The sequence below is a fragment of the Haliaeetus albicilla genome, chromosome 2 (assembly GCF_947461875.1).
Source record: "Haliaeetus albicilla chromosome 2, bHalAlb1.1, whole genome shotgun sequence".
Taxonomy (NCBI): Eukaryota; Metazoa; Chordata; class Aves; order Accipitriformes; family Accipitridae; genus Haliaeetus; species Haliaeetus albicilla.
The window spans coordinates 41,788,171-41,802,537 of record NC_091484.1 but is presented as its reverse complement, the minus strand read 5'-3'; the positions used below and the strand labels follow the sequence as shown (position 1 = coordinate 41,802,537).

At 41.0% G+C, this 14,367-nt stretch overlaps 1 protein-coding gene across 1 annotated transcript in view; it reads left to right on the top strand.

Annotated features, from left to right (window-relative positions):
• Window positions 1–12,664, top strand: part of PLEKHA8 (pleckstrin homology domain containing A8) — a 33,547-nt gene extending 20,883 nt beyond the window's left edge. The window contains exons 8-14 of the mRNA XM_069772430.1: window positions 188–347; window positions 755–840; window positions 1,483–1,541; window positions 2,875–3,005; window positions 3,504–3,574; window positions 5,785–5,846; window positions 6,750–12,664. Coding sequence (XP_069628531.1) covers window positions 188–347; window positions 755–840; window positions 1,483–1,541; window positions 2,875–3,005; window positions 3,504–3,574; window positions 5,785–5,846; window positions 6,750–6,947 — 767 coding nt within the window. The 3' untranslated portion in view covers window positions 6,948–12,664. The remainder of the gene's footprint in view (window positions 1–187; window positions 348–754; window positions 841–1,482; window positions 1,542–2,874; window positions 3,006–3,503; window positions 3,575–5,784; window positions 5,847–6,749) is intronic.
• Window positions 12,665–14,367: the final 1,703 nt, after the last annotated feature.

The window sequence follows — 14,367 nt, the reverse complement described above, 5'->3', positions numbered from 1 at the left end:
AGCACCCAAAAGACCTGTGGTGTGAGAGTCATGGTGCTGGCGGGGAAACTTTCAAACTTGCATGATCCAGATATCCAAGTGCCTTCCTTCAAATAGAAAGCATCTTGATGAACAGGAATAACAATATGGGTATGTGGCTGTTTTCTTTTTCTATTTTTGTTTTTCTTCTGTTTCCTATAAATGTAAGGCATTAAAGAAGATGGAGAGAACAAGCTGCAAGCTGTAGAAAGCTGTGGTGCCCACAAGTTGCTGCAGTCCGAAACGAATTCTTTAAGTGGATTGACTCTGTGTGAGGAAGACAGAAATGAAAATGATTCTCCTACCTTCTTCAGTGTCATGAGCAATAGGTAGTACAGATTTCAATTAAAAGGATTATTGAAACTTTGTTAAGCCTTTAATTGACTCATTTTTAAGACTCTTCTGTCTGTAAAGCTGTATTTGCTGAGATTATTTAACAAGACTGCATACAGCACAGTAATTGAAGAAGATATCCTTTGTAGAATTAGCTGTACAGAGTGGAGTGGAAGGTTTTTTCCTTGTTTGTAATTGCAGGCCTTGCTTGCAGACCCTCAAATGTGTATTTTCTGCAGTCATTTACTTTAACCTAGTGAAACAAAAGCCATGTTGGTGGTTCCGTGTCTATAGATCTTACTTCTATGCAAGTGAAGTGGGCATGAAATGTAATTTTGCCTTTAGAAGTTGCACAAAAGCAGTTGTTAAGGTAACAATCTCTTCTGCTTGTCCTGGACACCAGGTTCAGTGATATTGAACTTCGGGAGGAGGAGGGCATACCAACAGAAGAGTTTCTGGAGTCATGTTATGCAATTGTGCCTGTTCTGGGTAAGCAGCTGTTCTTTTCTTCAGGCTCCTTTTGACTGCTGCCAGCTGTGAGAAAAGGTGGAGCCATTGGTTTGGAGAATTCGTTTCTTTGCTAAAGTGATATAGTAGAAACAGTCCCTATCAGCAGAATCAGCTTCACTGGTAGTGAAAGATGTTTCTTATTCCTTCGCTTTATAGAAGGTCCACTCTCATTCAGATGGGACCCATGTATAAGCTGTCTAAAAATCTATGGGTCTATCTGGAACAGCGATTTCTTCCCCTCAAAAGAGCAGCATGGATGCCCTACACATCCAGTACAGCTGACAGCACACCATATCTGATTTTTCCAGACTTCTGCCTCCACCAGTGCAGCCCCCCACCTGCTTGACCCCTGCATCTAACAGTGGATGTGAGGTCCCTGTGAGCATGCACCCTTTTGAAGAGTTCCAAATTGTAGGTCGGTGTATTTTAACACTTGTGCCAGCTGGGGTGGATTGGTTCTACACCGAAGACAGACTTCAGTTTATGTTGTTCATTTAGTATTCTCCTGCCATTTACAAGGGTTATTAAGAAAGTAAATGAAATTAATTGTTTCTAAGACATGAGGACTGGAAAAAGACACAAATTAAAAATATGGCCTCTTTTTTTTTTTTTTTGTTCTAGACAAGCTGGGACCAACTGTTTTTGCTCCTGTTAAAATGGATTTTGTAGGTAACATCAAGGTAACAGCTTATTTTTAGCACTGATTTTTTATTTTTTTTTACTAAACAAAATATCTATTTTAGGCACTAAAGCTCATGAATCGTTGTTGTAGGAGTCAATACTGGAAGGCTATTTAATATTTGGTAATGTTACCATCTGTCAGATCAGAATTCTGAAATGTCCCTAATTCTGTTCCTACAGTATATGCTGTGTTTAAATCCAGTTGTTGTGTGCAAACTTATAAAATACTTGATTGACTGCCAGGTAAAACATCTGTTACATCTAATGAATATGACTTTGATTCTAAGCTGGATAGGTTGTACATCATGAAGTGATAGTAGCAATATTGACTTTAGGTGGTAAAACAAATGGAGGGGGGAAAAAAAAAACCTTTCCTCAACCAAGTAGGAGGAAGTTACTGCGTTCAGAAGCAGCTTCTCAGCAGGTTGGGGCAGACCCTGCAGCCTCAGTTCTTGTTCTGGAAGTTCTTCCAGCTCAAAGTCTGAAAAGATTTGAAGTGCTGCTTGTGAGATAAGATATATTCATAGCGAGACTTTTCATAGCTTTTCTTTAAAAAAAAGAAAAAAGAAAGAAAAAAAAAAGAAAGAAAAGCAAAACATATATTCTGAGTGTATGACAAGGAACATTGCATACATTCAGATTTGTTTGGTGCAAAGTAAGACAGGTATGCGCTTATCTTACTGAAGGTAGCCACTAAAAGACTGAAAACAGCAAGAGAGAAGAATGTTATTTTAAAAAGTAAAACCTTGAATGTTTATTGTCAAGTGATAGGCAACTGCTCCTTTAATGTTGAAGAAGAATCTGTTTATCTGCCCCTTATATATTTTCTCTCTTGTTTTTGTGAGGAGTTGTGTATAACAAATTTGGAAATACATTAAAAAGCTTAAGCATGCTGATGACTGCTAAGTGTAATTGAGAATTTGCAGCTTAGCAGTTGTCAGAAGGTAATCTTGCTTGTACTTGAAGTTCGAATCAAATGGGACTTTGCTTAGAGAGAAGGGTGAGTTAGCTCCTTTCCACCAGTGTGGAGGATGCCATGTGAACCTAAAGCATTTTGTAAGACAGAAATGGTAGGTTCCATGTAAATCTTTGACTGAGGTGCCTTTTTTTGGTTGTGTTAGCCAGATGGTTAGCCAGATGTCTCTGGGTTGGTGTCCGGGGAAGGCATGCCCAGTGTGGCAGGGCAGCCGTGCCGTGGGGAGTGTGGGACTTGGTTGGGGATCTGTGGTATGCCTTTGCAGGGAAGAGTCCTGGCAAATAGGTGGTGTTTATAGGATGGGTCACTGTTTGTTTTTAAAAGCCTAAAGCTTCGCCTCTTGGTTTTTTCTCCAGAAAATAAACCAGAAATTTATAACCAACAAAGAAGAGTTTGATACCCTTCAGAAGATAGTGCTCCATGAAGTGAATGGTGGTGTAGCACAAGTTAGAAACTCTGCTACGGAGGCTCTCCTGTGGCTGAAAAGGTAACGGCCTTGCATCTCCTTAAACTATGAACTGCTGAGGTGGATTGAGGGGCCTCTCACCAGTGCAAGCTTAGGTACATGGAGCAAACTGGTTACTTTCCACAGGCTCCATCAATCCAAACTGGCTAGTTTCAAGTTTAATGTGTTGTCTGTGGCTGTATCACTGCAACTTCGCCAAAATGCCTGAAAAAGTGATCGCAGGCAACCTTTTTTCCCCATAAGAGTGAAATTACAGTGAGTGACTGATCCTGCTGGGCCAGAACATCAAGCAGGTGATTTCAGGCTGCAGCAGAAATGTTTTAGCAAAGTGTTTTTTCTTGGGCTAGGAGAGAGGTTGGAGGAGGTGGCTGCATTTTTTTACTTCAGGTTGAAAATGTCATCTTAATTCTGAGTTTATTGCACTTCTGAATTGTATTACAACTTTGGGGGCTTTGTTATGCTTTGGGTTACTTTGTTATAAACATGGTTTCTTTTTATTTCGTGGGTTCATCCTGACAGAGGCTTAAAGTTCTTGAAAGGGTTTTTAACAGAAGTGAAGAATGGGGAAAAGAATATCCAAACAGCTCTGAGTAAGTGCCAGTTGCTTTATTCTTCATGTGCTTCTGAATTTACATGCTTGGCTATTTTCCTCCTCCTTTAGAACCTGCTTTTTCTTTTCTTCAGTGACTAATGATGCAAGTAATCTCCAAGTCATAACTTTTTTGAAAACTGCAGTTTTTGAAAATGGCTGTCTTCAGGCACATTACTAGATAACTGGTCAATGTTGATTTAATAGCAGATAAAGATTCCTTTAATTGGCATTTTTTTTGGCAAGGGAGACAGTCACATCTTAGGGGAAAAAAGTGCTTTGTCTCATTCCATTTTCTCTACTGGTTTGCAGCGAGAGTGCTCTCAAATTTATAGATGCTGTTGTGTTATTTTTTTAGTTCCTTGTGATATTGGCCATCACTCTTTGAAGTCACCTCTTTGCCAGTGCGGCCGTGAATTGCTTGTATCAGGAAAGAAGGTTTTTTTTCCAAGTACACAATTTCTGACACTTAGTCAGGCTAGTGCCCACAGCAAGCATAAAACAAAATACAAACCCCTCTTAGACTTAGGTTATTCTTGAGTAAGACCCTCTCTATGTCCATGCAGTCTAATGTTATGATAATCCTTCAAAACAGTTTTTTTAAAGCTTTTTTTTTTTTTTTTTTAGTTTCTTTTAAATAGTTAAGCAGTCGTCCGATAGGATTAGTAAAAAGAAGTACTACACTGAAGTATGTAAGCAGCTCTTGGAAGTGGGACTGTAAATACACTGCTACCAGATGTGGATGTTAAACACCCCAGAAAGTCGAGGCACATATTTGACTTTCTGAGTGTGAAGGCTTCAGCACTGAATTACTTCTTGAATTGCTCTGCCTCCACAGCAGAGCCATGCTGCTGGTTTTTTTCTCGCTTCTTCCTTCCCTTTCTCCCCCTGAAAAGCTCTTCCATATCTCTATCACCAGTGCAGCTTTGGTTTACTGTTACAGTTTCTTATTTAGGAGTTACTGTGCTATTCGAATCTCAAGTAAAGATGGGGTATACATTCTCTTTCTATAACCTCAAATATCAAGCTAATGAAATGAAAATAAAAAATGGAATATCCACCAGTTCTTATGATCTTCTGAGTAGCAAACAGCTTTCTAAAGGGATTTGTCTTTACTTGGGATTTAAATCTAAGCAAACTTTTCAACTTCTGGTGTTTTTAGTGTCCCCTATATTTGCTGACAAGGCAGAGAATAGACTTGTCAGTCCTGTTTGCTGCACAATACTCTTTTTTCTCCTTATTTTATTGCTCTTATTACTGTATGCTTTTCTCACAGATTCTCACTCCTACGGTAAAGTAGAAAAGCTGCATTTCCAAGTCATTAGACTGATAGATGAGGAGTACTTCATATTACAGCAAAACTTGTGGCTGTGTTTTACTGACGTTTTATACTCTTCCAGTAATAACTGTCTGCAGTCTTTTGAGCAAATATCCTAAAGCAGCAAAACATAGAGGTTCTCTTTCTTCAAGGTGAACAGCTCAGGGAAAGTATAATACAATGTCAGATACTTAAAAATTCAGCTGAAGGATGAGGATATGAAATGATGACAGTGACAAAGACTGGGAAAATATGGCTCAAAGATGTTTGGCTTTGTATATAGAAAGCTTTGTATATGAAAGTGGAGCTGTCTAGGAATGTAACAAGGGCCTTCATCAAAGGCTACACTCAGGGGCACTCACAATAGAGATCCTGAGGATTGTTTTAATAAGGGGCCTGTGCTTTCTGTTCCAATGACCCTCGAAACTTGACCCTGAGATGTAAAGACAGAGTTCTTGGTCAATGCCTGAACTAACCACCTTGATTGAGGCTGACTAACGATCACTTTGCAGGATTGTTTGACCCTGTATATTATTTTCTCAGACTTGCACTGAACTGAGAACTAGATAGTAGAAGTGTTAGTTGCGAAGCACAGCTAGTCAAATAAAAATTATATTTGCCTTCCTGTCTGTTAGAACACTTACTTGCTGCCAGTGAGTTGAACGAGATTTGACAGCAGAGCTGAGATGCCAGTGCAAAAATCCCAAATCTGTCATCTCGTTTCAGTCATAACTTTGGTCAGAAACAGTCATTATTTGCATCCAGTGGCAAGAATATATCCTTAAATAGTTGTTTCTAAGCTCTCTGTGTTCTCTAAGTTCTCTTTGTGATGCAGACTTAAAACTGCCATACATCTCTCTCTTGATTAATTTTTGGTTTTTTCTTCCTTTAAGACAACGCTTATGGAAAGACATTACGGCAGCACCATGGCTGGGTTGTCCGCGGGGTCTTTGCAGTAAGTATTTATCCTGGTTGCTGATAGAGCTGGGAGGTCTTGTTAATGTGATCTTATGTTGTGTGTAATTAATAAACCATGTTAAAATTATAAGCATTAAAATGAATAGAATCCCTTGTCAGACCTTATTTTCTGGCTGGGGATTGTGGCTATCACTATGTTCAGTATTGGGCTTTCAGGGTAGAACCTGCTTTCTGGAGCCGAAACAGACAGATCATGCTTGAATGCACATTTTTTTTTCATTGTGTGTTTTTAAGCATAGTCTTGCAGGGCTATTAATTGAAGAAATGAGGGTTTGAGGTTGCTTTTTTGAGGACTGCTCTCTCTTTGGATGTGAGCATCCAAGAAAGGTTAGTGCAGAGTGTGTCGGGGAGTTGAAGTAGAATATATTGGCTAGAGGAAATGGTTTATTTTTGTCCAGTCTGGCAGCTCCCCCTCGTGTCTGTCACTGGAAATTATCACTGAAATTGAAAAAAGAAGAGCCTCATTGAGGCGATCATGACAGACTTTGACTGGGAGAAACAGAAATGTTGGGGAAGGCTTTCTAAGGACTGTCTTGAGAATGGGACTTCAATGTTGAAGTGTGTGACACTAGGGTTGGGAGCTCCCCTAACAAACTGTACTTTATTTGGGGTTTGTATTTAATTCACTTCCTAAAAATCAGACCTCTCTGAAGATGTCTCAAACTGGGGATCTACATAGAGATAATAAATATATATATATATTAGTCTCCCTGTCAGTTAAAAATCTTAACATATGCACATACGCATAAATATGTTAAAGCTATGCAATCTAAGTGCAAAGAGGGATGTCTTAGAATGTCTTAGAAGTTTTTCATGGCTTTAGTTTGATTTCTTTTCCTGTTCTGTTTTGCAAATCTAAAAGCTTTGGTTCCTCTCCCAGTTAGCTTTAAGGGCAGCTCCAACGTACGAAGACTTTGTGGCAGCTCTGTCTGTAGAGGAGTGTGATCCTCAGGAAGAAACATTTTACAAAGGAATGCAGAGGGACCTCAACATTTACTTGCCAGCCATGGAAAAGCAGCTAAATATCTTGGACACTCTCTATGAAGTACATGGTTTGGAGTCAGATGAGGTGGTATGACTACAGCAAGACCGTGTCTTAAAACTTCAGGGACTGTGTCTGTTAACAAAGATTTCTTTTGTTTTGGGTTTTTTTGGACATTGTTTCTGTTCATTGTATCTTTTCAGGTGGGAAGGGTGTTGTGACTGTTTTGGGGGAAGGGTATGTATGATTTTTATTTTTTTGTTAATGCTTGTTTTGTGTTTAAATGCAGAGGTACTGTTTCTCTTTGGGTCATAACTATGTCGGTGATGAATGTTTTTGACTGTTTCCCTCCTGCCTGTGCATGTCCTCTTCTCTTCACCTTATAAAAGTAACAGAGCAGAATTTGGCCTTTGCTCCCGTACCTTAGGAGAGAGCCGCGTGTGGAGTGGAGCCGTTGGGACGTCAGCATGGTGCCCAGGCTGGCGCTGCTGGCTGTGGCTCTCCCATGCCCTGTGCCCACTCCCTGCGGTGGCGTAGGAGGACAGAGGTAGTGAGAGTTATTGTTACCCTGGTGGCAGAAGAGAAGGGCAGCTAAATGCCAGCTTATAAGGTACATGGTGAGTTTGTCCCTTAATTTGGGTTGAAGCTTTTTAATGCAGCAGCTCTCCAAATATTACAGAGATCTTCAGCACAGGCGTATGTGGCTGGTGGTCTGAGCTTCCCCAGGAACCAGCCTTTGAAACTAGGTGTCATGTTCCCTGACCAGCTCCCAGTACGTACCATGTTCCTCCCTGTCAGCTCCTGCCAGTAGACCACAAGAAATTTGCTGGCACAGACTGGCAGAGCCCAGCCAATTTCAACAGTGCTTTACACAAGTAATCGAAAATCATGTCCATCATCCTGGTTTATGAAGGTTTTGGTGGGTTTTTCTATTTTGGGTTTAGGGTTTTCTTAAATTCACACAAAAACATAATACTTGCTTTTAAATTGAATACAGGTAGCAGTTTAAAAAGCAGATTTCATTAAAATCCTTCCTAGGCTGCCATTATGGGCAGAGACTTCATGAAAGTGGACATGAAATGAGTAGAGCATAGGGGAAGCTAGAATTTGTCACGGAGCCATTACGCATCAGGCTAATTACAAACCTTAAAATCTGAAATTATGTAGAAGTGACTGGAAATTAAGAAAGTAAGATTTGCCCTTTTTCCCATCTTGCTGATACAGATAAAAATGTGCTCCTTAACACTGCTGCTGTTAAAAATAATAAAGAAGTCCTTTTAGCTAGCGCTACAGTTAAGGACAAAATTCCTAGTTGTGTTGATGACTAGGAGGCTGTCTGTGAATTATTGACTGCCCATTCAAGGCATAAGCGGGTCTCTCAGTGGTGACTTAGGGCTTCAGATGGCTTTGTGCAAAGAGCTGAGTTTAAATCACATGCAGGAGGAGAGAAGACTGTGCTAATGAGGCACTTAGAATTAGTAAATCTTCATAAATATAGAAGTCAGTGTTGCCATACTCACAAAAGCAGTACTGGCTTTTGCTAGGCTAAAAACCATGCTGTCGATAAAGTGAATGTACTGCAGGCCTGCTGCCCTGCATCGCTCTGTGATGGGGGCCTCTCTGCACACCGAATACTTGATCCTTTCTAAAGAGCCTAGCATTGTGAGCTTTAAGAAAAGCATATGATGCTTGAAGAAAAGACCAAATGTCACACTTGGTGTATACAGCAAGGTACCAGGACTGTAATTAGGCATTTAAACAGTTGTTCCTGTCATCTTCTCTGAGTTGTGCCTATCAGTAGTTCCTGCACACTCCAAGAGGAATAAGAAGGTTGTGGGGGTTTTAGTTTTTTGGGGTTTCTTAATTTAAGTAGTATATATTTATGTTTGAGTACAAAGTCAAAACTTTTGACCAAAGCTCTATTCAATAATTTCACTACTTGCAGTGCTAAGAATGAAGCAGAGAGCCTTTGGGATTTGGCTGTCTGCTTCTTGTAAGCATGAATGCAAAGAAACCACCCCTGTAGTAGAAAACCAACTCTCAACCCTGACTTGGTTTCCTCAAGGTTTTCAGCTGTTATGTGGGAAACTACTGTAATAGTTTTTAGCTGAATGCTCTGGGAAGGCAATGGAGACCACATTTCCACAGAATATCAGCTGGGATATGGGGAGAGCAGGAAGAGATCCCTCTTCTCTAGAAATTAACTGTCCGATCATGAAGAAAATTGACTTCCCTTTTTGCTCTAAGGTTTTCCAGTAGCAGGAAAGCGTATTCAGCACTTAAAGTCTTGGAGGTATTTGGGGGTTTTCCATTTGTTTTGTTTGGTTTTGTTTTGTTTTTTAACTAGCAGAGAACCACTGGTTTGTTAGTAGTGCATCAGATCCAGTGTTTGATAGAGTAAGTCAGGAAGCTTTATTTCGTAGGCAGAGAACTTAACAGCTTCATTGGGCCATTAGCTTCAGCAATTATTAACTTCTACCACTCTTCTTTCTTCTAACAAATAGAGAGTGGTCCACATTGCATATCCTCTAATCAGCGTGGCATCCTGCCTTGGAGCGGGCTTTCTTGTCTTGCTCTTCTGTGTCAAGTTGGTCTTTCTGAACTCTGGAATTGGTGCTTGAGAACATTCTTAGGAGACTGGGGCTTCAGGGGACCCCTTTGTGCTTGTTGTTAAACAGGGTACTTGTAGAGAAGGAATTGAGCAAAGTCTCCTTGCCTTCAAAACTTGTATTTCACCATGCACTGCTCTTGCAGGGCATTGAGCACTTCTAAGACTTAGGAATGCCATATTTCCAGTCAAACCACCACTGAGGAAGAAACCCATGCAGCATGTTGCAGAGCTGAACTCCAAGTTATACCCCTAAGGATGCAATAGACCAGATGACAAAGTGGAAGCAAACACGCTGCGGGACAATTCACTTCTTTCTTTTCCTGTGATGTCAGTGTGGCAAGCAGAGAGGATTGCTTTTGATTTTAATAGTTGTAGAGAGCAAGCAACTAAGTTTTGGCCTTCAAATTTAGAATTGGAGAGAAGAAGGTCAGTGTTTTCTGTTTGATATGTTTGGTTCATTGACTGGTTAGGGTTGTTTGGGGTTTTGATAATGCCTGGTATTTATGAACAACTGACCTGCATACTGATAGAGGTCCACGTGACTCTCAGATAACAGCACCCTTGCTCTGTATACTTTACATGAACTGCTTTGGTTTCTTAAACTGCACTAGTCTAAAGTTTTTTGCGTCCCTTTCCTTTAGAAATGCTTTTGGCTGTTTCCTTCAATGTCTAACAGTTGCATATTCTCAGGGATTTTACTTAGCCATGGCAAAATAAGAGTAATCGCAGCCTTACCCTAGGGCAGTAAGGCTGCTTTTTGTGAAATTAGTACAGCTGAGCGTAGAACTCTGATACAGCATATGACACTGACAGTGTCTATCCAGTGTGCATCCTTGCTGAGACATGGTAAATCCCAAAGCAATCTGATAGAAGTGCTATCTAGTACTAAATAATGGCAGTCAGCATATTTGAATAGAGATTATACCCACATCTTTGTAATATAGTGCCATTGGCATTAGAGCAGAGCTCTCAATTTCAGTCGAGTTCTGCTTAGCAATGGGAGGCTTTTATTTATTTTATTTATTTTGTTGTTATTTTTTTAAAATAAACTATGTTCTGGAGCCCCCTCTGCTATTTTAAGACACCATACTCAGTTGCATATTGAAGTTCTGTGACATTACAAATGTAGAATATGAACTGGATACTCAAGTGCTTTAGTGTAAACTTAAGGAGTCACTGAAACATCCCATCTTGACACTGTTGTAATATGGGTCTCCCTTTAACAGATGCACTTAAAGTTAAGGGCCATATACCTTCACTTACAAGCATATACCTTCACGTACAAGCTTTATGTAAATCGTCATCAAGATTTAGGTTACAGCTGTTTGTTTTAAAAATGTTTCATAGTGCGAAAAGTGTCACTTGGTTGGCTGAATGTATAAAAAGTATGCCCAAAATGTGCTCCAGTTGTTTGCAGTGTGCTTTGGCAAAGGGTTGCCGACCATTACAGAAAACGGTGTTACTATGTCTGTATGTTGGACCTTCTTATCATTATCACTTCACCTTTTGTGAAAAACTTTAGGGGACCTTAAACTGCCTTTCAGACACCAAAAAAGATCAGCAGCCTGTTCCTACCTGGCTATCTTTCCCTCTTCCCCCACCTGGTCACCACCCCTTCCTTCCCTTCCATTGTCATCTGCTTTGCTACCAGAGCTGTTGCTGTCAAGTGGAAGCATCTCTCCATAAGAGCACAAAGCAAGAAGTTTTGTAAGTGATACAAATGTAAATGTGGAAAATTAGGCCTGAATTCTTTGGCAGACAGTCAGATGGAGGATGTGCTGCTTTCCTCTGAAGTTTCTCCCTGGTTTGGCGTATTTTGCCAGGAAAAGCACACTGCTTTGAACTTTTAATTTCACCAATGAAATTTAAATTGGGACACTTCAGACTTGGCAGTTCTACCTATTACAAGTGAAAGCACAGGGATTTTTTTTTTTTTAATTGACTTATTTCTTTTCTCTTGCCTGTGTAGTACAGATAACAAAACAAAAGGAGAACAGGGTGGAAATGACTGAATTCGTGCCTCTTTGCTACATTCTGTAGCCCCTTGGTGAACAAACCCTGCAAACTACTGCATGCTCCAAGCAATATAAAATCACCCTTGTTGCGGAAGCGCTATCATAGCGCACTTACTGGTTCTGAGCAAGCCCAGGCAGTAGCTGATCCTGCTCACAGTTCATATGAGGATTTAAGCACTTGCTTTGAGGTTAGAACATAGGCGTATGCTTCACTTAAACACACGTGCACTCTCCCACTGGCATGCAGTTCTTCAAAATGTGGTCTTTGACTATCATTTTTAATATCCCTTTCTTGGTATAGGATTTCTCCCCTCAGATACTCCAAATGTGCTAGAGGTGGATTTTATTTTTTTTTTAATATATTAAACTTCCTTGGTTTTATATCCTGATTTCTACTTAACACTAAGTTTGTTAACTTTATTTTGCATTGCAGCATTTAGGGGGTCCAAAACTTATCAATTCCTTTATTTAAAGCCATCTTGAAAGTTTAAGATTTATGTCTACTTGAAGCTAAACAAGTAAATTGCATTCCAGAATATGGTGACTAAACTGAAAACCAAAGCAGCTTGCTTTTGTGGTTTCCTTTCCTATTTTCTTTTTTCAAGCCAATTTTGGGCATACATTTTACCAATGTCAAGCTGAACTTGCTGCAAGCCTTGCTTATACCTGCTAAAATACATTACATACATACTGAAATACATTTAAAGATGAAGAGAAGGTATATTGCCTCACACTTTAATTTTACTTAATTCTAAGGGCTTGTTCATGCCCCCCAAATCATCTCTTCCAGTGTAAGCATTGCACAGATTGTGCTGTCATAAGCAGTTCAGTCCAAAATACTTTGGAGTTTCCAGTCTGCACCATCTCTCAAATCATACAGCATCTGTCTCTTCTTTTGGAGCATTGTTAAGACCTTTGTCAGACTTTTATATTATTTCATTATAATAAACTTATTTAAAATAAGCATGTTTTAAAATCTTGCTTTCTCCTTGCATGGATTTTGTTCCTTTTATTATGATAGAGGTCCTAAAGTGCTCTTCAGGACTGCATCTGTTCTAGGTACTGTGTGAACAGTCAAAAACAGTGTGTTTTTGGTTCACAGAAACTACCTGTATGTATCTTTGTACGAAGAATGTTAACACACATGGAGCCTGTTTTGATTACGAGAATAAAAGCTGTGTCCGGCATATGGTTGTGGGTCCTTGGCCAGTGTAAATATGTGAAGGCTGTAGTTACGAAAGCCAGTGTGAGAGGAATTCGAATTTTAAAATTGCATGTATTAATTGTCCTTCTTTTGCCTGGACTTGAATCTCTTCTGTAGAGATTTCAAAGACTTCAGAAACTCCTCTGTGGTCATCTGGAGATGCAGATGAAGACTAGTGCTCCTTAATGAATGTGAGTGTAACATCTCCCTTGCCCCTCTCCCCGCCTTTTCTTTCTCTCTCTCTTTCTCTCTGTGTATAAACACAGCATGGACCTGAGAGCAGATCTGTGATACCCAGATGTCAATCTCTAGCAAGGGCAAGTCCCTCTGTTAAATGGCAACATCCAGGCAGAGATCGGTGAAGTGGCGGAGGCATTTTCTCAGCTGGAGAAGAGAGACGAGACTGAGCCCCTGCCTGTGCCTAACCAGCCCTGTGGCAGGGGGAGGATGCACGTATCCTGTTGCAGCAACAGCAGCACTGCTCAGCTAAAGCTGGCTGTCTCCTGTGTGATACAGGAGACTCTGAACCCTTCTAATTGCAGCAGGCCCCAGAGCATCAGCTCTGCAAAGGCTGAGAGCTGCATTTCCTTCAGCAAGGGCTGAGCTCTGGCAGGAGCCCCGAACTCAGCATCCTCTGTCTCACCTGCTGGGGCTGAGCTGGTGGATAGCTGGCGCCTCAGTGAGGGACGAATAGTTTAGAAGGCCTTCCAGGGCAGAGATCACATCCCTCTTTTACTGCTCCAGGGTTTTGTTCATCCTTTCTCCTTCCTAAGGAAATGAGCAGGTTATCAGTGGTGAGACCCTGGCAGTTCCAGCTAAATAACAACAGTCGTGTCACTGATGCTTTCAGCAGTCTCCCTAAGACACTGTCTTGGCTCTGTTCCATGGGCATGTGGAATTAACTTGGCACATGGGTGAGCCTGGGTGCCACTGGCATGAGCTGTCATTGCAGCCATGGCGCAGATGGCTTTGGTGGCTCTCCTGAGGCGTCAGCTGTGCCGCAACAAACCACTGCGCCCAGTCCACTGCGTTACCTGGCAGCTCCTCCAAAGCCATGCTGTTACATGTCACGGTTAGATGGGGCTGCTGCTGGGGCAGAGCTCGGTGCTACGCAGAGCTGGCACTTCTGGTGCTGCTATCTGTACTGTGTTATGCTGTGCTAGACAACTGCAGCTCTGCGCACCAAAACAAAGAGGATGTATGCAGACAGACATTGAAAGCAGTACAGACTCTATCAAAACTTCACTTGTGTGCAGCATTATAATGAACTGTTTTCCTTTTCTTGTTTGAAATCACATGGTGGTGTTGTAGCAGAAAGATGAGGTTTCAGCTTTCCATCCAGGCATGCAATAAACAAATTGAACAGATGTCCATTGTCAACAGAGAAGTAGTGACTTGCAACTTGCTACAGTCATGCAGACCAACTTCTTTCCATTGGTATTTTTGGACCAGAGGAGGACAAGGGAAGTGATGGGCTCCATCATGCATCATAGTATCTGCAGACCTTCCCCATAACTGTCAGTACTTTGGAAAAACCCACAATCTAATGCCTCGAAGCCCAGCTTCTAACCATGAGCTGCAGTATCGATTTGCCAGCCAGTACCGCAGTGTCCTATTTTACAGCTGAAACGTGTCCACAGGTAAAGGGAGAGCAGAACGTGGTGGCTGTGGCCAGGAGGTCTGCGG